This window comes from Saccostrea cucullata, unplaced genomic scaffold, assembly GCF_032062105.1.
Source record: "Saccostrea cucullata isolate Sc308-1 unplaced genomic scaffold, CSIRO_AGI_Scuc_v1 ctg134, whole genome shotgun sequence".
Taxonomy (NCBI): domain Eukaryota; kingdom Metazoa; phylum Mollusca; class Bivalvia; order Ostreida; family Ostreidae; genus Saccostrea; species Saccostrea cuccullata.
In genome coordinates this window covers 251,535-277,709 of record NW_026927214.1, presented here as the reverse complement: position 1 = coordinate 277,709, position 26,175 = coordinate 251,535, and the positions used below count along the sequence as shown (strand labels likewise).

The 26,175-nt window shown below is 35.1% G+C and overlaps 2 protein-coding genes across 3 annotated transcripts in view; one reads left to right on the top strand and one right to left on the bottom strand.

Annotated features, from left to right (window-relative positions):
* Window positions 1-18,870, bottom strand: part of LOC134273751 (uncharacterized) — a 44,412-nt gene extending 25,542 nt beyond the window's left edge. For both annotated transcript variants that reach the window (XM_062755969.1, XM_062755970.1), the window contains exons 1-21: window positions 18,789-18,870; window positions 17,801-17,850; window positions 15,768-15,917; window positions 15,584-15,672; window positions 14,969-15,016; window positions 11,271-11,387; window positions 10,895-10,950; window positions 8,983-9,126; window positions 7,594-8,614; window positions 7,415-7,483; window positions 7,183-7,222; window positions 5,465-5,581; window positions 4,965-5,153; window positions 4,493-4,627; window positions 4,268-4,369; window positions 4,111-4,155; window positions 3,388-3,579; window positions 3,135-3,263; window positions 2,855-2,975; window positions 2,405-2,553; window positions 2,158-2,307 (exon numbers count right to left, since the gene is read on the bottom strand). In XM_062755969.1, the coding sequence (XP_062611953.1) occupies window positions 2,158-2,307; window positions 2,405-2,553; window positions 2,855-2,975; window positions 3,135-3,263; window positions 3,388-3,579; window positions 4,111-4,155; window positions 4,268-4,369; window positions 4,493-4,627; window positions 4,965-5,153; window positions 5,465-5,581; window positions 7,183-7,222; window positions 7,415-7,483; window positions 7,594-8,614; window positions 8,983-9,126; window positions 10,895-10,950; window positions 11,271-11,387; window positions 14,969-15,016; window positions 15,584-15,672; window positions 15,768-15,917; window positions 17,801-17,830 (3,093 nt within the window). In that variant the 5' untranslated portion in view covers window positions 17,831-17,850; window positions 18,789-18,870. The remainder of the gene's footprint in view (window positions 1-2,157; window positions 2,308-2,404; window positions 2,554-2,854; window positions 2,976-3,134; window positions 3,264-3,387; window positions 3,580-4,110; window positions 4,156-4,267; window positions 4,370-4,492; window positions 4,628-4,964; window positions 5,154-5,464; window positions 5,582-7,182; window positions 7,223-7,414; window positions 7,484-7,593; window positions 8,615-8,982; window positions 9,127-10,894; window positions 10,951-11,270; window positions 11,388-14,968; window positions 15,017-15,583; window positions 15,673-15,767; window positions 15,918-17,800; window positions 17,851-18,788) is intronic.
* Window positions 18,871-19,116: 246 nt separating this feature from the next.
* On the top strand, window positions 19,117-25,945 carry LOC134273740 (M-phase phosphoprotein 6-like). Its single transcript, XM_062755949.1, has 5 exons — window positions 19,117-19,269; window positions 23,159-23,271; window positions 24,141-24,231; window positions 24,523-24,617; window positions 24,939-25,945. Exons 1-5 carry the CDS (start codon window positions 19,219-19,221, stop codon window positions 25,153-25,155), a joined length of 567 nt encoding a protein of 188 aa, XP_062611933.1. The 5' UTR covers window positions 19,117-19,218; the 3' UTR covers window positions 25,156-25,945.
* Window positions 25,946-26,175: the final 230 nt, after the last annotated feature.

Sequence of the window (26,175 nt, the reverse complement as noted above, 5' to 3'; positions counted from 1 at the left end):
AATATTTCTAAGCTTATTTATTAATGAATTAAACAATCTGTTTTAAAAGGTAAAATACTCATTGCACTTGTACATACAGTAATTAGGGTTTCCTACTCCTCTAAATGACCGTTATCGCCTGTGGCAGTGTTTATACAGTAATTATCGTGACCAAGCACCTGTTACCAGACTTTTCTCACCTTCGGCTGTCTTCTACCCTTATTTTTTGATTTTCTTTAACTATTTGTTTTCACTGAACATCTTTTAAGGTCTGTTATAATTAAATAAATTAGATAATTTTGTCAAATCTCCGAGAAGCCGTAATTTCTCGGGAATAGAGACAAATGATATTACACGGGCAACTGTTGATATGGTTGTGTTTCATTACATGCCAATACATGTACAAATAGTTGACGGCAAAGGCTTAAAAAATGATGTCCATCATTGCACCAAACTACAAAATACCGTCCCGTGATACTATAAAATCTAGGATCGAAAAGTATACGAAAATCGTAAATCGGCTCTGTTAGAACTTGGTCAAGTTCAAGTCAAACTGTACGAGTGATATATACAATGTACCTTGACGTCAAATGCAACAAAGAGTTACATTACAATTACGGAGTAGATTTTTTTTTTAACAAAAACACCATGAACCACTTACGATTTTATTTCTTGTGTTTATCTGATAAATAAATTGAACTTAAATAAATGTTGTATTAAATTTCGTCGGGCACGAAGTAACCTCCTATCAGAGCATGTGGTTTTATTTCTACAAGTGTTTACAATGTTTTACATTCATCAATTTACTTGTTCATATTTATTTACACTTTTACCAAGTACCCGGGTACTCGATCGGAAAAACGTCCGAGTAACCGAGTATTAAAAATTGACTGATTTGACATCCCTAATTTTAACATTTTTTAGGATTATGAAATTTAAAATTTTAAAGACTGTTTTTTTTTTTAAAAAATCACTTAAATTAAAGGTCACAGTGACCTTGAAATAGGTCGTGACACACCGTCTACCCAAGATGCATAAATTGTCCAAGTTTGATGATTGTAAGTCTAATAGTTTTCTAGTTATGAGCCAAACAAAATCACAAAAGAAAAAAGAAAAAATGCCTGTAAAATGCAGAAAAATCATCCAATCATGATGAAAATCCCAGGTGCACACCTTCATATGGTGAATAATAAGTGTATAAATTTTCAGACAAATCCATCCAATAGTTTCTGAGAAACGGTCCGGACAAAATCTTGTCGACAGACAGACGGACAGATGGACATGGTGATTCCAATATACCCCCCTAAACTTCGTTTGCGGGGGTATAATAAATGTCAAGTTACAAACACACCTTCTGTTGAACATGAATTAATATTATCCAACTTTGTGAAAAACTATGAAAACTGTAAATGTCCAGGAAATGTAGAAATCGATACAGAAAATGCCCTACGGACTTCATCTATTTTATTGATGTGTCACTCACAGAGCAGTGCTTCACTAAGGGAGGAATTAACCCAACATCTGTCTTTCTGTCACAACCTATATCTTGAGAACTGTCAAAGGTATGGATTTGATATTTTGCACATACATATATATTGTTCAGGCTTTGGCTTTTCTTAATAACCATGATCAATGACCTTGTGACCCTTGAACTTGATATTTGACATACAACGTACTTTTCAAAGTAGTTCAATGTGCCAATATTGAAATCTCATTTGACATTTTAGAGATATAATTTTATGCTGTTTAGTATGTGCACTATTCTCCATAAAACAAAAAAAATTCAGACCATCTGACCTTTCACCTACTTGGCAAAAATAATCTGGACTGGCGATTTAATTTCTGTGAAATCACAAATTTTTGTGGGGGTTTAATTTTCGTGGATTTTCGCGGTATGATGAGACCCACAAATTCATGTCCACCACAAAATATAAAATGTTACATACATAAGTACCCATTAATTCTTGATCCATGAAATCAAATCCCCACAAACCAAGAGATTTTCCTCAAACCATAAAAATTTGACCCCACGAAAATATGTGATTTTACAGTACTGTGTACTGAATTTTAAGAGACACGGTTTTGAATTCATTTAATTAAATATTGCAGTCTAGATAACTTGCTTATTGACCAAACTGCTATTGTTCTCACTAGGATGTTAAAGAGGAAGAGGAATACCTGTTTCATGCCAGCTAGGAGGGCTGTGAGCTCCCTAGGTATAGGGAGTTTGAGTCGTCTCAGTAGATCTCGGACCGAGCGAGCCTGACCCGTACTCTGTTCAGTCAGCAGGATAAAAGATACAGGTGTAACATTCTGTCCTCTCTCCTCCTACACAAATAAACATAACATTAACAGGTGTCACACAGGTAATGACCTATTTTTATTTGTGTTAAAAACAGAGAATGACCCTGCTGTTGTACAATACCTCCTCCAGTCCTGTGTACTGAGCGTAGTACTTCCTCAGACACAAGAGACGATTCCCAAACCTGGACTTAGACTCCGCCGGCATGTCGTAATGTATCACAGCGTTAGCATCGTCTATCATTATATCATTGATACACTCGTCTGTACACACTGAAAAACACAATCGTATTTTTTACTTTCCAGATGATGTATATTCATGAATATTAATTTAAAGTCACCTGTTTCTTCAGAAGATATAATAAATGGAGAATTTTTAATAGCAGAAATATATAGAGATAATGAACAGTATTCAAGCTTAAAAGTCCACTAAACAATACAAAATAGGAGCAGAGCAAACAAGGACCACTAAATCATCAGAGGTGAGATCAGGTGCCAGAGAGGAGTCAGCATCCCCTGCTGATCCGTAATGTTTGATCTTGTAACACCTGTGACCTTTTAATTACTGGCTTACCTAGAAGTTTAGGACCATCCTTCTCTGAGCCCGACTTCCAGTCATGGACAGCCATTTCAAGCTCATAGCTCTCCATCTGGTGGTGGATTTTCAGGCAGCACAGGGAATGACTTTTCAGCAGCTGGAATAAGACAGTCAGTAAACATCATACAATAGTGATTAAGCGATAAAAGCTCATATTAAATGAAATGTGTGGATAGATGGATATATATATAATGTTTATGATGTTTTTCATAAGAGAGAAAATAAACAGGATCTAATCCCTGACCCTGCGGCTTACCTTGATCAGGAAATATACATCATTGACCGTGGTTGTGAATATGACGACCTTCACGCCATTGCTTAAGATGGTATCTAAAACTTCTAAAAGTCTGGTACATCTCTGAGAACTGGGGCACATTTCAACATGCTATAAATACAAATATAGTTTGATCATGTATACAATAGAAAGCTGTTAAAAGAACAAATTAAGCTTTTTTCGGTTTAGTTAACTTGAATCTCTATCTGATTCTAAGAAATTCACATTTTTGTACCTGTACGACTTTTCCATAAATAGCCGCCTCAAATCTTGATGTTATGATAATGGAGGGGTCTGGCATGTACGCCTGGGTGAAGCTGTGGACCGCGGGCGTCCACTGGGTACCCATGGTGATGATCTGATAGGGCACCGCCTTATGGATGTTCTCTTTGCGGGCCTCAGCAAACGAATCCATGATTTCCTGAACCTGAGAAAACATCAGCCAAACCAATCAAACTCCGTCAAATAAACATCATTGATAAATCAGACTCTTAACACAGACCAATCAAACACTATCATAGAAACAACATACACTGATCAAGTACTAACACAGATCAATAAAACACCATCAAATCACAGACCAATCAAAGTCTATTGATATTTCCAATGAAGTTATAGCTGATGTTAATTTCATCACTTAAAATAGGCAGTCCTTGTAGTCATGCCCTCAGCTCTCATAATCACCATCACAGACAGGCATTAACACTGGACATCGTACAGGCAGGAGATATAGGGTATTGACATTAATTACATCAAAATGATGGAAAACTTGAACAAAGAAAACATTTCATAGAAAATTTTAATTATAACCATATATTTCCCAATGCACCGTGTCACAGGCTCATGCTTTTTTTGTCTCATAGAGTGATTTTCATCATTGGGCAAACAAGGTCCTATCAATGTAGATAATGTTCACAAACATAAACTAACGATAAAGATAATGATTGGTTATCTTTACCTCCTTGGAGTATTCCCTCAGCAGTAAATCAGCATCATCCACAACCTGTAAAGACGTTACATGTATTAAGTGCTTTATCATACTGAATGTACCAACATTTGTAAAACCAATTCCCAATGACTTCTGTGTGAGTGATTCTGATTGGACGGTTACTGACCAGGTGACAGAGTCGCTGGAGATCTGTGTATCTGCGATTGATCATGCGGACAAGACAAGGAGGTGTGGCAATCAAAATCTCACAACCATTCATCAATGGAACCTGATAATGAAAAGAAGAAATGTCTTGATTTGAACAGCACCTTTGGTATCTCTAACAAGTTAATTCTGCTAAACATTTCTGTATATCAATGATGATTACTAGCAGACAATCAGGCAGACTTACGTATTGATTGTGTTCACATCCTCCTCCGTAGATGACCAGTGGGCGGGGTCGACTGTGATCCCTCAGGAGTCCGGTTGTGACATCATACACAGACTGGGCCTTCTTCCACGAGGACACCAGTACTAACGCAAGGGGCTACAAAAAAAACATAGAGACGGTCTTAGACCATATCATCCATACATATATGGTCATTCATCCCTATCGTCATTCAGTGTTCCACAAACACATCTTGTTTCCATATGCATCTCCCCTTTCACCCCCAACTTCCACAGTTTTAAAAAACAACTTGAACTAAATTAAAACTTTTCAAAAACAATTTTTTCATGTTTTTTTCATGTTATGTATTTTATCCTTATTTATGAAAACACCCAAAACAATTATGGTTGAAGAGCTAAAAATTACCGGTAGTGGTCAAACCCTCCCAATATGCTATGCTACAATCCTACTACATATATTGCGTGTCTTTCCTTACCCCGTTGCCGATGGCCAGCTCTTTATAAGACAGAGGGTGGAGAAGCTCACTCAGGAGAGGACACAGGTAGGTGAAGGTCTTCCCCGTATTAACGGGGGATACTCCTACAACGTGGTTCAACTTTAAAATTGCCGGCCAGCCATAGGCCTGGATAAACATCGGAGCAGGAAACTCAAAGCTCTTCAGAATCTGGAGAGAGAAAAAAACAACTGGTGACTTCAGTTTCTATAAATATATTACTTCTACAAATGCACTTCTTTGTTATGGATAATATCATTAAGACTTTAATTCGTGCTTGCTTTTTCTCTTTATCTTTTTGTAAATCAAATGTATGCTTACACTCGCATTTATACAGGAGCTGCACTGATTTAAAGCTTCACAATGGTGTTAGAAAAATCAATGTAATCAATTATGAAAAATTTAAGAACTTTACTGCATGTTGGCATGTTACACACAGTGCCTGCAGACACTCAGTTAACTGAAGTCATCAACAATCCTACCTCCTTCAGCTCTGGGACCAGAGGAACGTCATCAAAGTTGAGATAAGGGGTTACTTTCTTTACGCTATGCACCAGAACACTGTCGGAGAATTTCCTAGATACAGCTGATGTACTGGTCTACAAAAAGAAAGAATTCTGACATGATTTCTCCCAAACATTAACTGCAAAAGAAAAATCCTGAAACATTTCTCCCTTAAAGGCCGAGATTTTTAACCGTACGGTTTTCTCAGGTAAGGGGAGGGACTAAATTTTACACGCGTGGCACCCCGAGACATTGACGGTCGTGCAGACCGTGGGAAGCGCTAATGCCTATACACAAACAGTATACACAGGAAGTCCATGGGTATTACCTGTACAGCTTGGTGGCCTACTGTTCATCATAAAATTAGTAGAATTTGACATCGTAAATAAAAAATTTCAATAATAATTAATGATAATTGTAAAATTTCGTAATTTCAGACTTACAAGCAGAAATCTCGCAGGCCAACTTTTGTAAAAAAAAAAAAAAAAAATCTACGGTTTGTTGTACGTCACATGTACAGCAGTTACGACTTGAGTTCGTTGTAAAAAAAAATACTCATCCTTGTCTATCCCTTTCAAAATCTTAAAAACTATTCATAATTAATTATCGTAAATATAGTAACAATTAATTAGAGCTTCGATCATGATCAAATAGTAACAGTTACTTGCCGTTTGTATAAAAAGTCGCGTGGTCCTATTTTTAGCAAATGTACATTCTGTATCCTATTGTGAAAAAATTGCGATGATAACGATGGTTTTGTAAAGTTAAAATTACATAAAAGTATGAGTGTATTTTAAGTAAATTTAGATCAGACTAAACAACTTAAAACAAAATATTAATTTATTGCTAACATATCTTTCTAAACTATTTTTAACAGCTGTGACCTTGAAAGAAGGTAACAACCCACGAAGCAAGAAATGCTCGGTTATAAAAAGGAAAAGAAAAGAAAGAAACTTTTAATTCTTTAATACTTGTCCAAGCGAAGTTGTTACTTATAAGATATTTTGTTTTATCCTTAGTTATCCATTGTGTTACCAGCTTATTTTCTCCTTTATTTTCATCGTAATTTTTCGCCGTGTCTCACAACAAAAATCATTCTTAATTTTTACGACTGAAAACAATATTTCATTCGCCTATGCAATTTTCACTAGTAAAAATATACACAATCGTGATTTATTTTATTGAAATACAATGAGATAAAAAATTATTTTTTAATGACATATTTGTAATACAGATAATTAATCAATTATAATCAAGCTGAAATTGTTTGCACCGAAATGGCTTCCTCATTGAGATGGTAATTTAGCGCTAAACATCAGAAGACCGAAAGTTAATTTGATGGTGGCCACGCGTGTCAAACAAGGTGAAAGAGATATACACAGGGACTAGTAGCCAAATGTCAATCAGTTTCACGTACCCAATGATGGACCTTAATTTATTTGATTGACAGGGGGATACAGACCAGGTAAATCTGAAGGCGGTGCTTATTATCTCGGGCTTTAAGCTTACCTAATATAAATCCAATGAACATCAGAAATAAAAATAGAAATCAATTAATAATGAATCTACTTCCGATTAATGTAGGTTTTTTCCTACTTAAACAACATACAAAATTTGCACATTGAATAACTAGAAAAATCTCTTTTTATTTTTAGAATTCATTATTTTTACTTTTAGATATCATTTATAAACTTACAGCCATTGGTTTAGCACCACCAGATAAGTTTGCCATTATTCTGAAATTCAGATAAAAAATATTTATTTTATTATTACGAAAGTTTTAAACATTTATACATTTTTTTTAAGAAATGGATTTTTGATGGATCAAAGATAACATACACTTTCAGCTTCCATACCATTTCATATCATTAAGTATGTACATGTATATGTTTAACATTAACAGATATAAAGCATACAGAGTTGTTTACCTGTCCCCCTGCATTTTGCTCATCATGTCGGTCCTACGATCTAAATCTTCCCTGGCATCAACACTCCTGCTGTAGAATCAATGAGATGTATATGCATATGTAAGTTTGAAGTCAGATTTTGAAGTACTAGCAAAAGATGAAATATTGATAAGCATGGGAAGTACTATTACAATACTTACAGATCTTTTATTTGGTCTCTGATATTTGTGGTTGATGAGGTTTCTGCTTGTCTAACGTTTTCACCTGATGACATTTCACTCGGTGAATTGACTACTTCTCCTGATAATGATGGCCCTATGTTTTGATTTTCTGCATCAGTTCTGTTTGGCACTGTGACATTCTTGTTACAATTCATAGAATCGGATGAGGTATTTACAAATGGGGGTTCCTCTGCAGATTGCTGTAATTTTTGTAAGGAGGAAGGGGTAAAAGTCCGGAGGTTTTTCTGAACACTTTCTGAGGAGGATCCCTCTGTATGAACAGATCTATGGACGTCATTAGATGGTGTTGATTTGAGCAATTCCGAGTCAGATACACTAGGCTGAGGGTTAGCGGACGGCCGAGGGTTAGTGGAAGGCTGAGCTATTAAACTGCTCATCAACCTTCCCAGCATGCCATTCATTGGGGTGTGAAGAGATTTTATAGACGGCGCAGACATAACACTACCCTCGCCTGAACTGAGGGATTGAGAGCTACCCTGTTTCCGGCCTATAGCCATTTTAAATTTCTGTTCCGTAGTTGATCTAGGTTTCTGATGCCGGTGAACAAACGACAACATGTGAGAGTCCTGAGGCTCAGTTGACACACTGTTGGAACTGCCTCCACTATTTCTCCCTGCTGACATTTTACCTGATGAGTTTGAGTCTTTTCTCACTGAGGACTCCGTGTCTTTTGAACTCTCCGTTTTACTCTTCCCTTTCCATTCCCTGAGTGTCTGGCCGAGTGAGAAGCCCCGACCTAGCCCTGGTCTCGGGTTCTCGAGTGTACTCCCCGATTTAGAGGACTCGGAGTCAGTCCTGTGAGCTGGACTTGTAGTCTGTGGCTCTGAGATAACTGAAGCAGCCTCACTATCACTAGAAGTAGGAGTCATTTTAGATTTCACTTTAGATTTCTTCAGCTGAAGCCTGTTTAACTCAGCCTCTATTGTTAATGGTTGAGATCTGTTTGTATTGTTTGGTGGTGTAATAACATTTTGGACATCTGAAATAGTAATTTGTATATACACCATCATCTTAATCCCTAAGAGCTGATATGAGGAAGTGGGTAATTACAAGATTATCAGTAATCTTTTATGTCTAATGAACAGGACACTAAATGGCAAAGTATTAGTTACAGGAAACATATTTTGTTTACTTTGTTTTCTGGCACTATTTAATAATAAATATCCTTCACTAACATGATTAATAACATTGACCATCCGGAAGGACTGGGCTTATCCTCTTAACATTTTTAATTCAATAAGAAGACAGGCATTTCTCAATACAACATGATGTACTATAGATAAGCTCAACTACATCATGCTAAGATGACCCAGAAATAATATAAAGTTTAATTAATCAAATTTTCACCTTCTGCATTTTTCCTGACAGCGTAATTATTTCTCACAAGCTCGTCATTAAAACACACTTCTCCATTCCTTCGTTTGATGTACAGTATCACTTCAACTTTGTTCACGTCTGCATTCTTCACATCAACATAATATTGTGTTGTGTCTAAAAGAAAAATTCATTCTTGAAAACAGACTAAATCAATCTGTTTCACTAGATCAGAACTAGAACTGTCCAAACGGGACAAAATACCCCCCGCTGGGTTTTTCAGAAGTAAGTTTTTCAATAATAAAGATATGTATCAAAAACAAATTATGAAATTTTTATTCCAGTGACCTTGAACTTCCCCAAATAACCTTGGGTCAAGGTCATGACACACCCTTGGGTCATGGGCAATCTTTCAGTGAAATGAGAACCTACCAAGTTTATCCATAAGAAAGATATGGACTGGACACAAATTATGAAATTTTTCTTCCAGTGACCTTGAACTTCCCCAAATGACCTTGGGTCAAGGTCATGACACACCCTTGGGTCATGGGCAATCTTTGTGTGAAATGAGAACCTACCAAGTTTATGCATAAGAAAGATATGGACCGGACACGAATTATGAAATTTTTCTACCAGTGACCTTGAACTTCACACATCAAGGTCATGACACACCCTTGGGTCATGGGCAATCTTTGTGTGAAATGAGAACCTACCAAGTTTATGCATAAGAAAGATATGGACTGAACACAAATTATGAAATTTTTCTACCAGTGACCTTGAACTTCCCCGAATGACCTTGGGTCAAGGTCATGACACACCCTTGGGTCATGGGCAATCTTTGTGTGAAATGAGAACCTACCAAGTTTATCCATAAAAAATTTATGGACCGGACAGGGTATATATAAAATTTTCTTCCAGTGACCTTGAACATTCCCAAATGACCTTGGGTGAAGGTCATGACACACCCTTGGGTCATAGGCAATCTTTGTGTGAAATGAGAACCTACCAAGTTTATCTATAAAAGATATGTATCAAACATGATTTATGAAAATTTTCTTCCAGTGACCTTGAACTTTCCCAAATGACCTTGGTTCAAGGTCATGAAACACCCTTGGGTCATGGGCAATCTTTGTGTGAAATGAGAACCTACCAAGTTTATCCATATGAAAGATATGGACCGGACACGAATTATGAAATTTTTCTTCCAGTGACCTTGAACTTTCCCGAATGACCTTGGGTCAAGGTCATGACACACCCTTAGGTCATGAGCAATCTTATTGTGGAGTAGTAGATTCTAATGTCCCTCTGTAAGAAAGATATGGACCGGACACGAATGCACAGACAGACGGACAGACGGACAGACGGACGGACGGACAGCAGACCTGTTTACCCATAGCGTTGTCTCTCAGTATTTTTCTTTAGATTTGTCCGTGAAATTTGGCATTTGCCAGTAAGATTTCATTTTCCTTCAATTTTACAAATATTAAAAGAGAAAAACTGCTTTACAAAAACATGGTTTAACAACAAGGACTTTGTCATTTTATAATACCACAGCGTTTTGGTAACCTGATATCACCTATGTGTTTGAAATCTTTCTCTTTTTTAGCGATTCAAAAGAGTAAACGATGACAGATCATAACGAAAACTAACTGTTAAATTCCAAACTAACATTTCTGATTTCCGTATTTTCATATTGGCAAAACGTAAGACGTATTTTAGACTAAAAATCCGGAAAAAATACGGCGAAATCGTAAGAGTAAACAGGTCTGGGACAGACGGACAGCTAGACAGACGGACAGACGGACAAGGTGATTCCTATATACCCCCCCAAACTTCGTTTGCGGGGGGTATAAAAATTCTACTAAAAACATCATACAAGACAGGTTTCAAACCTTCAAACTCTTTAAATGATTTAATATCACAGAGTTAGTGAGAAATGATTTACTTTGAAGGCACTTCCTCATGTATTCTGTTGCTGATTCATCCCATGCTACACAAGGCCTGAAAATAAAAGGTTTATACTCTAATCTTAACACACATACACTAACAATTTATAACTTTACTTCCAATTTTGTGGAATCCCTTAAGATGAGGGATATCCCAAAGACCAGGGATATCCCCACTGTTATTATAGAATCTCTTAAGGTAAGGAATATCTCTGTTGTATTTGTGGACCCCCCTAAGATGAGGGATATCCCTGTGGTATTTTATGGAACCCTTGAAGAGAGATATCCCTGCTGTATTTGTGGAAGCCCTTAGGATGAGTGATATCCTTGCAGTAATTTTTGAACCCCCTAAGTGATATCCCCGCTGTAACTCACTCCATGTGACAGGACAGATCCTCCTGTAGGGCCATGGTCTGGGCCTGTATACCATACAGACTGTAACACTTCACCTGGTAAGGCACGGATAGATGGCTCGGATTAGCTCTACGCAACCTTAACAGACAAAAATAGAACATTAATTAGCTCTCCACAACCTTAACAGAGAAAACAAACAGGTCAATTAGCTCTCCGCAACCTTAACAGAAAAAAGTAGGTCAAATAGCTCTCCGCAATCTTAACAGAAAGAAATAGATGGTCAATTAGCAACCATTACAGAAAAGATACAGACCCTAAACCGTGCTACTACACCTCAGAAACGAACCGTACCGTTCCGTGCACAAAGCGTACCGTACCGTGAACAAAGCGAACTGTTCCGTGCACAAAGCGAACCGTTCCGTTCACAAAGCGTACCGTACCGTCCACAAAGCGAACCGTTCCGTGCTCAAAGCGTACCGTACCGTCCACAAAACGAACCGTTCCGTGCACAAAGCGTACCGTACCGTCCACAAAGCGTACCGTTCCGTGCAAGAAACGAACCGTACCGTTCTCTGGTTAATTATGCAAACCACGCCCCCAATTATTTTTTAACTGTGTAATGACCAAATAAGTCATTTTTGGTTTATTTTTCGCAATAGCGCCCGTGAAAAGAGGAGGGAGTTTGTGTCTGGCTGTTCGAAACATCATCAAGTATCATGCATCTGAGCTTACAACTGTGAAAATAAAGGAAACTACTCGAAATAAACAACTTTAAAACAACTAGACAGAGTTTGAGACGATTCCTTATATGCTATAAATTAGATCAACTCGTTGTGTTTGTGATCAAAGGTACAGTACAGACCACGGGTTTTTCCTGCAAAACACGTGGCACCGTGAACCTCGAACTCAATGTCGGCATCCTTGATGTCAGCGATCGTGGACACCATGTAACAAGGTGTATCACAGTTCCCCATTACGGATCTGATAATAAATATTTTCATTTTCTTTATTTGAGCAAATTAAATCAACTTCTTTTTGAAATATTTGTTGTACTTAAATATTCGTAATTAAACTGTACAGATGTTTAAACTAATTCCCTGGTTTTCTTGACTTAATATTTTAATTTTGCCCATTTAAATTATTGAATCAGATACGTGATCCTTTTTGCCGTAAGTGTGCATTCATATGTAGTTCATATCAGATGCGTGATTTTACTAATTAATCATTAATTTTGTAAGAATTTTAAAACATATATGAACTGTCTGGAGTAAAAAAAAAACGTATTAGACTTGCACATTAATTCTGCACAGATAATTACTCGGCGAATCATTGATGCAGTTAGACTTACACTGAAAATCGGTAATTATGTCAAATATGAATTAAAATATTACACGCAGTAAACAGGAAGATTTCTCCTGAACGGATAGAGATGATAATCTGACTAATAAAATTGTGATCAACTTACAAGCTGCATACAAAAAAAAAACAATTTGCAAAAAATTATAGATATTATAAGGTTTGTTACACTGTACCCCCATCCCCTTTCGTGAAAACGATACGAATTAGCAGGTTATAAGTTCTTTAGAAGTGTGCAAAATGTTACGTTGTTGTCAATTTAAAAAAAAATCATACCCCGGTAATCTACAGGACACCTGATTATTTGTGTCTGGAAAAGGATAATTTACAAAATAAAATGAAAATAAAAAAGACAATGATTTTTCTCAATCCTCTTTCAAGCCACATTATGTTTGATAACCCCCCCCCCCCCTTCTAGAAGGCGATACTAATCAGCTACTAAAACTCATCAAAAGTCTGCGAATTTATGTGACGCTATTGTACATTTTTTTTTGTAAAAAGTAAAATGATAATTAAGGGATTCATGGTTATCTAATTGCGTCTGAAATGGATATTTTAAGAAAAGAATTTCTAATCGGTGTTGTGGTGAAACCTGGAAGATGAGTTTCGCTGGATGTCATTTGAGTGAGTTTTAAAAACGCATGTACACTTGATGTGGTCAGAGCTAAATAATTTGAAAGGTGTGTTAAACACACGGCACCCCGGCCCTCTGGCTGTGACCCAATATTTTTTAAACAGGTGTGAACTGACCATAAGAATGTTTCAAATCACAAGAGAAATTCTTTTCGCGTAAAGAGACTCTCAGGGTCACCTAGCGTCATGCGATTTTGACTGACTATTGATGCAAAAGGATTTCGTGCATGTGCAGAAAACGAATGCATTGCGCAATAGTTGTAAATAGGTTGAGTTTGAGCGAAAGTTGTGGAAATTAAATAGCATCATAGACAGATTAAATGTGACTTTGGCGATGTAAATAAAACGGAGAATGAGAATAAATACATTTTTTTTACAGATTAAGGAACAAGGGGTTGCATCTCTCTCTCTCTCTTCCTCTCTCTCTCTCTCACATCATTGTACATGTATTTACACACTTATTTACTTATTAAAATAAAGAAAAAATGATTAAAATAATTACTTAGACTGAAAGGATTTTTGAAAACATAATGCTAGTTTCTGAAAAGAAATGTTTTCTGTTACGAGAAAAACGCCCGGAAGTCATTTTATTGATTCCGAGTTTCTGCTGCCGATTTTCGTATCTAAATTCAGAATAATCAAAGATTTTCAGAATAATTAAAGATTTACATAAGAAAAAAGAAAAACAAACAAACAAACAAGTCTTCTATGCCCTGTAAATTATTTTTATATTCTTTTTTTTTTTTTTATTAATTGCATGTAATTTGTTTTTTGTTTACTGATATTTCTCTTCTAAGGCAGACGTTTAAACGATAGATCTACAATTTTAAAAATAAGAAACAATGTACATTTCTTACTACCAAGAATAAAAATATAAGCGCGAATATTTTTTCTATAGATCAAGCAATTAAAAATAATTTATATACGTGTGTAGTATTTTATAAAGAACAAGTATATAATTATTCAGTTCTGTTAAAGCTTTATTTTAAAATGAAAAAAAATATATTATATACCTGTATTTATAACGCAGCCTCGGCATACGTAAAAAAATACGCACGGAAATATTTACCTTCTATATATCAATATATTTACAAATGCGAAAAAGATCAGTGGGACGATGTTTATTTCCTTTCATTTTTTTCTTATTTCCTCCATCACTGCTGCAGTGTAAATTAATATCTAAAATTGAAACCGAGACATAGCATACAAGACTATGATTGACACAATAACATACATGTAATAAAAGATTTAAACTTCTCTAATAAATAGAAACTCATTGATACTTCAATTGATATGAATAATAAATAAATTACATTCTTTAATAACGGAAATAAAATTGTAAACTTAGCAGCCAATCAAGGACCAGAGCTAACAGGCTCCGCCCACTTCATTTGCATGCCGTACCGTCCACAAAGCGTACCGTTCCGTGCAAGAAGCGAACCGTACCGTCCACAAAGCGTACCGTTCCGTGCATAAAGCGAACCGTACCGTCCACAAAGCGTACCGTTCCGTGCACAAAGCGTACCGTTCCGTGCACAAAGCGAACCGTTCCGTGCACAAAGCGTACCGTACCGTTCACAAAGCGAACCGTTCCGTTCGCAAAGCGTACCGAACCGTACCGTGCAAGTGGTGTAGTAGCACGGTTTAGGGTCTGTACAAGTTCATTTCCAACTCACTTAATTACTAGTATCAAAAGACACTTTAGCTTAAGAATTAAAATTAACTCTTACCACTGGAAGGGAATCATTTCAATAGTTCCAAAATCTAGAAGGAAACACCTAAAAATAGACAAACACAGATAAATGGAGGATGAAATTAATACAGTACAAATGAAAATAACCTTAATTTGGCAGCTATTATTCTAACCTTAACAAAGACCAAATAAAAATGTCGAGAAGTAACTCAAAGATCTCAGGATGTTCTTGTTGATCACTTAATTTAAGTGTATTGTGACCTCTCTACATTTACATATACCTTTGACTTGTGGCCTTTCTACACTACCTTTCACTTGTGACCACTCTATACATGTACTTACTTTGACTTGTGACCTCTCTACACTTACCTTGTCTTGCGACTTTTCTATTCTTATTTTCACTTGTGATCTCTCTACATTTATTTTGCCCTATGACACATCTATACTTATTTTGACTTGTGACGTCTGTACATTTATTTTGCTTGCAGACCACTCTACACTAATTTGCATTGTGACCTCTCAACACTTACTTTGTCTTTTTGTACAACTTTGGTTTGGGAATTGCGACCTCTCCACACTTTGTTCTGCGACTCTCTGTATTTTGCTCAAACCTGCCTGTACTTACTTGACCTTATGACCTCTCTGTACTTACTTGGCCTCATGACCTCTTTGTCTTCTGTATATTTCTTCAACTCTCACCCTACACCACTTATCTCGAGCTTTTCCAATACACACTTCATTCTAAAAATTATTGACACAAAATTTACAACCTTTACCAGATCAGATTTGATTGATGATGTTCTCTGATTTTATGTTGTCTGTGATGTAACACTTACATTTCCTGGCTGATATGGCAGGCCACAGCTTTGTGGATTATTAAACTGCTCATTCAGATTCTTCTCCAGTCCGTGGAATACAATTCTCTCAGAAGAGGAGTCTACATCATCATTTACTTCCCTGCCATAAAACAACCCTGGATTCCGAACCTGGAAAATTAAAAATATAATAAGTAGTGATCCGGTTGCACAAACGCTTGTTAACTCTTTACAATTTACTGAACTGTTATGCAACATACACTTAATGTTCACGTCATAGAAATATGACTTTACCATTTCCCCGCATGCACTCTATAATGGTGAACAAGTTTCTCTAAAGTTTAGCGTAAATAATATTATGACGTAATATTTTAATGAGAAAATAACTTTTCTTATTTTATGAGATTTTAGCAAGTATAAAATTGAAGGAAATTGGCATTAAATTTAAGGTTGAATGAACTTTTTAAAGTGCATGAAAATGTGTGATTGTGGAGAAATGGTAAATACATGATTTTGCATTAGAAATAGGACATGATATATGCGTTAAAATGCGTTACTGCAGGGAAGGGGGTTAAATTTAACTAGCCATTAACTTTGCGTTAACTCTACATTAAAATTAACGACTAGTTAAATCAGTTGCACAAAAGTTAACTACCAGTTAAAGTTAATTTTGTGATTTAACTAACAGATTGAATTGAGGTAACATAGGTACATTAAATATTTAATTAAACATTAAAATCAAAATTGCCGATTCCTTATCATTTCAAAACTTATTTGCAGAGAAGGAAGAACTTATACAGAGATATATAAACTGTCTGACATGAGCAACTCACACATTTAATCCTGCTTTCAATTTAGACATGATTGTACTATAATGGTTGTGTCAAATATATTGATACGCACTAACTGGGATTTATTTTAACTAACGTTTGTGCAACTGAATCCTGGCCTCTTAACCTGAAAACAATGTAACTAATCAAAAGCCTGAAAGGCTTCAATGGCGTCGAACAAGAAAAAACAATTTCAAAAGATGTGCAGATAGGTCAAGTGAGTGACTCCGTTAACATAATAATAAAATAAAAAAAATAGTCTTAACACAAATACAGTATAGGGCCTGATCGCCATCATGTGTCCTGGTCCGAATGAGTCAGGGTTCGAATTGACCAGACATCGTCAGAAATGTCCATCCTCTATGTCAATCTAATTTCTTTTCAGCCAATCAAAGACATATGAAGGATTTCATAAATTATTTTAATTGATTGCCATTGTCAGAGCATTGTTCTGTTGTATAGTGATTGCATCTTAATTACAACCATGCCTCTAATGTTACAAGTACGATCGACTTCCGATAGGGCGCAGTAAACAAATGGAGGAAATGGATAAATACAGTAATACTGGCATCACTGGTCAATATCGTCGGTTGTTGGGATAAAATTGGATTGAAGATCGTAAAAGTAAAGCTAAGATTAAGAAATTAAATCTTTATAGTCTTGTTGTATTCGTGTTTATTTTGTTATCATTTTAACGTATTTAAGATTGTTTGTATTACATTAATCGGTCCAAAAATGTGATTCATGTCATTCGACGCACCCTCTCTGTAGAAATTCATCCGCAACAACCATAACGTTTTTCTTGCGTAAAAATTAAACATAATATCGTTGTTTTGTAGTAGTATTAATTGAAGATACAATTGATTTAATTTTATATTCAAGCTATTATTCATTGTGAACGTTTTAGAAGAAATTGGTTTACAGCTGTTGCTATTTTCTATTGCGGATGCATCCACTGACACGTGCGGTCGCGTAAACCTGACTGATCGCTAGATGACGATCGGGCAAGCCCGACGCCATAAAAATTCCTTTGTGCTACAACTTTTATGAAAATCTTTTTTTCTGTTTTAGTCCCAATTGTTGTAAACATGTCAAGTGAATTATTACACTGGGTGACACAAGGATAAACCTTGACTACAGCGTACATTGGTTTAAATATACATAAATATTATTGTACTTGCTTTGTTTTATATTTACCTATATCTTCTGAAACAAAGAACCTACCTCAAAGATTTCTATCTGTGTGCCAGGCATTCTGTATGTTCTTCATTTCCCTAAAAAGGATACCTGTATTCTGTTACATAGGTTACAAGTACGTCCTTCGTAGACATGAGGTAAGAGATCACAGCTACTACTATTTCATATAGAAAATGAACTATAGTATGAAGTATTGGAAGCAGACTATTGTGGAACTCTTCGGCATCATGCAGAGGTTTAAACGAATGGGATATTTCGATGAAAAATCAACAACTTCATAATTTATTGGATTTAAACCTTTTAAAGGTAAGAAACGTAAGTTTCATAGTGATTGACTTAAAAGGATGTCCAAGGGAAAAAGTTGAAGTAAGCAGCTAATTCATTTCAGCCTGTATTGATTGAAACAAGGGGTTGGGGCAAAAAAGCCCGAATCAGTTTTGTGCGACATTGATCTGAGATGTTGAGGGACACCTGGAGACCAAAATTTTTAGTCCCTTTGACATCTTGCTTCGCTGCAGAACTGTAGCTCTCCAAAAAAATATTTTGACAGACCGGAGAGCTACAGTGCCACCCATGGAAAAAAAACTGTATAGTTATTGTGCACAAAAATAAAAATTTTTGTGCGCAATAAATATACAGTTTTTACCATGGGTGCCGTTGCACTGTAGCTCTCCAGTCTGTCAAAATATTTTTTTCGGAGAGCTACAGTTCTGCAGCTACGTCTTGCCGAGATTATATCCCTGAAAAAATTATGAGGACTTTTTTTAAACCCAAAAGATAATGCAAACAAAGAGTCTATGCTATTTGGACTACATCATCAATGATTCTTTTAGATTTTCTGAATTTCATTACTTAAACAAAGTGTACAAGCGGAAAGGGATGTACTAAATTTGCCTACTTTGCAGATTGCAGTATTCAATGTTCAAGATCAAAGTAACAATCCTTAAAGAGCATAGCACCAATTTGGTATCAATAGAAAGCACATATTGCTCCTTAAAATATATTTCTCCATTACCTTGATTATTTAACAGGCTGTTAAAAACAATCTTTCAGCAATTTATCTTAAATACTTCTACATTTTTGCTTGCTTCTTCCCACGTTTTCTACAGATGTTGCTAATTACCCAAAACCCTTCAAAATTTATCAATATCAAAATATCCTTAGAAATCAAAATAACCTTTACAATTACAACAAAATAAATGTAGTTATTAATTTACTGACTTATTTATAAATAAAAATACAAGACTTTTGTCCTAACATATTTTTTACTAACCTTTATCTTGTAAAAAGAATTTTTCGCTAAATAGTAATAACTTATGTGCAAGGAGCAAGGTATTCCGCATAGGTTCGCATTTGGAAGTCATCGGCATTCTAACCACGTGGGATGTAGTGAAGTTGGAATAGTGAAATAGTTGCTTGGAAATCTCTTTTCTGATATCCTCAAGATGACGAATGTCGGCAAATCCACTCTTTCCAAGAATGTCTTGCAAATGAAGGTTTACATTTTTGTGATTTAACAGATGTCAATATTAGAATCCTCATTCTAATAATTTTAATTTTTGGCTGAGCTTAGCTGACCTGGCCTGATTTATTTGTTAAATTATATATATTGCATGCTTTCACTCTAAATGTCTCATATTGAAATCATAGAGGCCTATTCTCTTAAGTGGTTATAGAGCCTACATCTGCTCTATAGAGTCGCGAAGTAAGGAGCTGCAGATCCTTACGTTGCGGGTTCGAATCCCACTGTGGGACATGGAGACCTATTCTTTGGATGAGCTACAAGGGGAGGGGAGTATCATCTTAGTAAAAATGGGATAAACTACTATTACTACATCGTCAGAAACCCACGGCCAATCTAGCTTGCATACGCTTATGGTCATGGGTTTCAGACGATGCTATAACTACAGCATGATTATTTCGTTACACACAGAAAGTGCACTATCTCTAATGATATATAATAATTCTTTGTATATTAGACTACTTCCTGTAAACCAACTTTTATTCGCGTGCGAGAAATTTTCGCGAGGTTCGCGAGAGCCTCGTCATCGCGAATATTTCTCGCTGCGAACTGGTCCTTAATCTCTCTCTGTCAATTAACAATTAGCAGATCCAAAAAAGGCTTGATCGCAAAAATTAATCGTCGCAAACTAGTTTACCCTGGCATACATGTGATTCTTCCGGCGGGAGGCAAAATCTCCCGATTTTCAACCCCCCTTCCGCCCCTCCCGATTAATTTTTAAATCTTCCGTGTTTAAAATAATTATTCAAATTAAATATATTTTGCATTAATTTTTATCATGTTTCTTATAATTGCCTAGAATGACAATACATTGAGATAACAACGGCAGTGCAATAAATTTTCACAGCGGTAGGCTTCGTAGTAATCAACATGAGGTCGTATAATTCGGTTGTAAAAATTAGTGATATATCAACTTGATAAATGACCATCGATGTTTTATTACCAAATTGCTGAATGCAGAACATTGTAATTAGTTGCTAAAATACCCAATTGCCATCTTCTAATGCTGCAGTGGTCATTAAAAGAAACAGTTATAATCGGGATCACACTGTAGTTAAAAATAGATCAAACTACAGGGTGTTGCTAAAAAATATACCTGACTCTACTTTGTTGTATTTTTAGAGAAGTTAATTTTATCTATTCATATTCGATTTAAAAAAAAATACTGACATAAAATATGTTACACAAGACCTATGTTTTACTCCACTTACTGGTTGATGTATCAATACCAAATACAATGTACCAAAAATAAAATTTTATTAAATGTTTTAATGATGATGTTAACTCTTAATTAATTCCAATGAATTAAATTCATTTTGATTCAATTTCACTTCTGATCATTTGAATAAAAATTCTAACATATTATTTTAAAGCTAGACTTAATGAAATAAAAATTATTTTAAGTAAATAAAGAGGGAGACGGCATTTTCTAGGGGATTGGATGGTCTTTCGCGTTGAAAAAAATGTCGATAAAAAATCTCCAGCTTTGAGACCCAAACTCCAGCTGAAAAATTTCAAATCTCCAGTTGTGATTGTTCAGTTCTGTCACATGTATGCCCTGGTATATCGCAAAATAAAGTCACGAATAAAAGTTGGTTTACAGTATGTTATCAAAATACATCTTCAGATACCCACAGGTGATCTCTTTTGCTCATCACCAAATGGCAAACTCCTTGAAATATCTTCAAATTTATTTCATATGCATAGGTTATTTGATTGGCTGCTGGACAGAATTGTAATGGTAAATCCATGAATTACACTATTTCTGTAGTTGATGCACTTGTGATTACAGATAAGTAATTTTTTCTGACTGGTATTTGATTCCATTGACTTGTACAACTTGATTTTTTAGCTCTACTGGTCAGAGACCAGAAGAGCTTATGCGATAGTAATGCGTCCGGCGTCCGTCCGTCTGTCTGTCTGTCCGTCTGTCTGTACACAATTTTTCAAAACTCTACTCCTCCTACAATTTTAGTCTGATTTCAATATTACTTGGCACACAAGCAGACTACACTAAGATACGTAGAATAGTGCATCGGTTTTTGATTTTGATGAACGGTGTTGCCATGGTTACTAAAAATAGAATTTTCTGTGAAATTCCTTAAAACCGCTACTTCTTCTACAGTTTTGGTCTGATTTCAATATAACTTGGCACACAAGTAGACTACACTAAGATACATAGAATAATGCATCGGTTTTTGGTCTCGATGAACGATGTTGCCATGGTTACTAAAAATAGAATTTTCTGTGAAATTCCTTTAAAACGCTACTCCTTCTACAGTTTTGGTCTGATTTCAATATAACTTGGCACACAAGTAGACTACACTAAGATACATAGCATAGTGCATCGGTTTTTGATTTAGATGGAAGGTGTTGCCATGGTTACTAAAAATAGAATTTTCTGTGAAATTCATTAAAAACATTACTCCTTCTACAGTTTTGGTCTGATTTCAATATAACTTGGTACACAAGTAGACTACACTAAGATACATAGAATAGTGCATCGGTTTTTGATTTCGATGAACGGTGTTGCCATGGTTACAAAATATAGAATTTTCTGTGAAATTCCTTTAAAACGCTACTCCTTCTACAGTTTTGGTATTTCAATATAACTTGGCACACAAGTAGACTACACTAAGATACATAGAATAGTGCATAGGTTTTTGATTTCAGTGAACGGTGTTGCCATGGTTACTAAAAATAGAATTCTCTGTGAAATTCCTTTAAAACACTACTCCTTCTACAGTTTTGGTCTGATTTCAAAAAAAGTTGGCACACAAGTAGACTACACAAAGATACAGGGTTTGAAATTAACTCATGTCCGTAAGTCGGAGACTAGTAAAAATTGTGTCGGACTAGCAGATTTTGTAAGGTACTAGTCTGCACGGACTAGTGCAAATCCGGATATAAGTCTTGAATCGGTTCACATTTTATTAATTTTATTTCCGAATCTCTCAGACGTTTGAAAATAAACGAGAAACACAACTGCGATAAAGCGTTTTCTACATTGTGATCGATAGACAAAGACGTGGCCATGTCCATGTGAAGACTTCTGAAAGTTGAAAACCCTCTTTCCTTCACCACATGCTTTCAACTGATGTGTGGACACATATTTAATTGAATTAATTGATAAAATTTTAAGATTTTTGTTGTTCTTTTTACATACTACTAGTGGGTGGACTAGTGGAATAGTTTGCGGACTAATGGAAGCTAGATGTCATTAGTCCGTGCGGACTAGTGCTAAAAAAAAGTTAATTTCGAACCCTGAAGATACATAAAATAGTGCAATGGTTTTTGATAAGTACAAACCAGTAGAGCTACAGTCTCGACAGAGACTTCTGGTTTCCATTGTAAAATAAAATTTGCATTTTTTTAAACTACATTGTATATAGCAGAGATAGCAAACTGCATATTTTTATAGTTGTAGATGAGTTCCAGCTCTCTGATTGGTTGACTATAATCGATGAATTTGCACTTTATAAACAAAATTTATTTCAACAAATTTGCCAAAAGATGACGAGTAAGAGATAAGGTCATGCAAACAGATTTTTCCATGATCAATGCTCAAAATATTCTAACCTTGTTTCCTGACACATTCTTGATTTACTATTTCCATGATAAAACTGCATGTGCAAGACATGTATGAAAAGGGTTGTACAAATATTGATTTGTCACCCATAATGGCAGTATAAATAGGCAAATATATATATTCAAATTTTATTACTTTTTGTTAAAATTCCACCCCTCTCAACCCCAATGAAGGTGCTTCTTACCCAGAGATAGAAACTGAACTTATTTGCCTCTCGTATGAAATTAATCTATATATTACAATACTCTAGATTTATTGTTGTTAAATTTTACAGTTCATGCAGAGAAGTGCCCTGCAGATAGAGAAAGAGAAAACAGAAGAGGGGAAACAAAAAGTTATAGATGATGAACATTGGGTCCTAGATTTACCTGAAACAGAACAAAAGGAGTAAGTTTGAATATGACATTGGGCATATGATGAACATATAGACTGGATCCTAGATTTACCCAAAACAGAATATATTAAAGCAATATGAGCTGCATTTTTGAGAATTTTATTTTGCTGGTAAAATGTGTTATTATGATTAATCTGTATGTATTCTAAACCCTTATGATCAATAAAACCAAAATAAAGTTTTAAAGTGTTTCAGAAGAAATATTTCTGTACAACCGAATATACAGTATTATATAAGAAATCATTATTGTACAGGACGACAATAATTCAATAAAGCTTCAATAAAAGCGTATAAAAAGATCTTTCATAGCAAATATGAACAAACGAAGTTCATAAATGTTCTATTTTTCTGTCATTGAAATAGTTAATTACAAATTTGCAACATTTTTTTCCGATGTCAAATATGCAGCTCATATTGCTTTAAGGAGTAACTTAGTAAGTGTATAAATGATGAACACTGTAGGTACATGTAGCACTAGATTAACCTGAAACAGAGCAAAAGGGATCAATTTGATATTGGGCATGTTTGATCCAAAGGAAATGTACCGAGATGTAGATTTTCACGTCTTCATATACCATTCCTAACATTTTGTACTGGAATAAACATTTATCCTTTAAGAATTCAGACAAAGCAAACACAAACAAACATATATATAAATATCTATAGATATATAAAAATCAAGGCAGTATTTTATTTTGATCTCAGTGCAAATTCCGTCATTTCCGTTTCACACAGGATTTGATTAGTCACTTACTGACAAACATACACATGATTATGTTACCTTATCTCCTCCAAATAGGGGTATATTATAAGGCAGTGATTGTTTAATTCAACATAATGTGATATAATTCTTTTGTTTTAGATCTAAATACATTATTGAGGGCAATATTTCCCATATAGAGAGTCTACAGTTTGGACGATTTTCATTTAACGGCTGTAACCCAGAAGTGGAGGTAGGTTAATTAAGTCAGGATTGTACCTAATGAAATAGATATAGATAATTATAGAGTGTTTCACAAATTACAGTCAAACTTCGTTATCTCGAATCTGATGGGACTGAGAAAAAAATTCACGATATCCAAGGATTCAATATATTGAAGGTTAAATACTTAAAGAATAAGTGGTTGGGACTTCCAGATCACTTTGACATATCCATGGTATTTGAGATATTGGAGTTCGAAATCCCGAAGTTCAACTGTAATTATTAATTGACACTTATCAGCTGATGTTGTTTGTGTATGTAGAAGTTGATGAAATCCCACAACACAGAGATGGAGCTAGAGGCGGCGGCAGCGAGGGAGGCTCAGAACTCGGTCAATGATCAGGAGATGGCAGACAGGTATCACGTAAACCTTTTTTACACGTAAACTTAACAGTGTAATCACAAAAACTACAGCGTAAACATAAACTTAGCAGTTGGTTGTAAGCTTACCAAGGCTAACAAACTAATTGGTTAGAAAGTGTTTTTTATTTAGAATCGTATAAATCTTTACTCCCTTATTATAATTTTCATTCACTGTGTATGAAATCAAATATTTTGAAGTAAAATTTGAAAAGGAAAATTTGTGATCTTTTCCTACACTTTATTCTTCATAAAATATAGTCTCTGCTAGATTTCAAACTCAGTGTAACATTTCCTTGTCAACATTTCTTTTTATAGATACAAGTCTTTATCACAAACCATTGCCAAAAAATTTGCCAAGAAGAGGAAACGAGCGGAGATTGATGAGTCGTTTGATAAGGAGAGTTCTATCGTAACGGTGGACGCGGGGACATCTCAAAAGAACAAAAAGAATGTAACGGTGGACGAGGGGACATCTAAAAAGGAAAAAAAGAAATCCTTAAAAAAAAAGTTCATGAAGCCAAAAGATGACTGAAATAAAAACCAAGTGAATCGTCTGCAGTATAAAAACAGATCTGTGGTCACCAGACACACATCAGAGATGAATACAAGTTTGCATCTGACAGAATGATCACTGCGTTTTAGGTTGGTTATTTTTCAGAACAAATTTTCTTCAAAAGGAAGATTGTGATGTAAGTTCTCTCCCTTTGATGATGATTACATACTATAATATTTAAATGAGGGATGACCCAAAACTAAGAATATTCTATTTCAAAATCAAAGTGAATAGACAGTGTCAAGACAATATTTCAAAGAAGTGAAGTTAAGTAAGCTACCAGATTTTAATTAAGCTATCAAATGATCATTTTCTTCATATCACGGTGTTCTAAATCACAAAGGTTTGCATGCAAAGTGAAAAATTTGTGTCATGAAAATTTGGCATATCAAAAAAAGGGCAGATCTTTTAAAATTTAATGTTTTATGACTGATAACTTTATTTTATGTTTTATTGTAATATATAAAACATTGATTAACTGAAAGAACATGGCATGTACATGTAGGTATCTAATACCTAGTATTAGATGCATCTATTCAATGAAGCTAGATTATATATTTGTACACATTAATGTATTTTCAAATATTTTTATAATCTATTGAATAAGCTTGAAATGAATCATGTGCCCCATTAATAAAAGATTGTTTCTACATTTATATGGATAGAAATATATATCTCTACATATTTATAGTGGGAAAAGTGAAATGTATGTTGTTAATATTGATGTATTGTTAAGTTTGAATTTATAATAAAAAATGTGAAAAAGAAAATGCTCATCTGAAAGAGTTTTCTGGAAATTCAGGATCAGATCATTTTGCCATACTCCGGTATAAGCATTAAACAGTGTATACTGTGGAATCATCATTGTTTGTGGGGGACCAATGTTCGTGGCTTTCATGTGTAACCCCGACCCACCAATTTACATCCCTATGAACGTAGATACAAACATTTATTTTATTATTCATTAAAAATTGAATTAGATAAAGAACTTGTTATCAA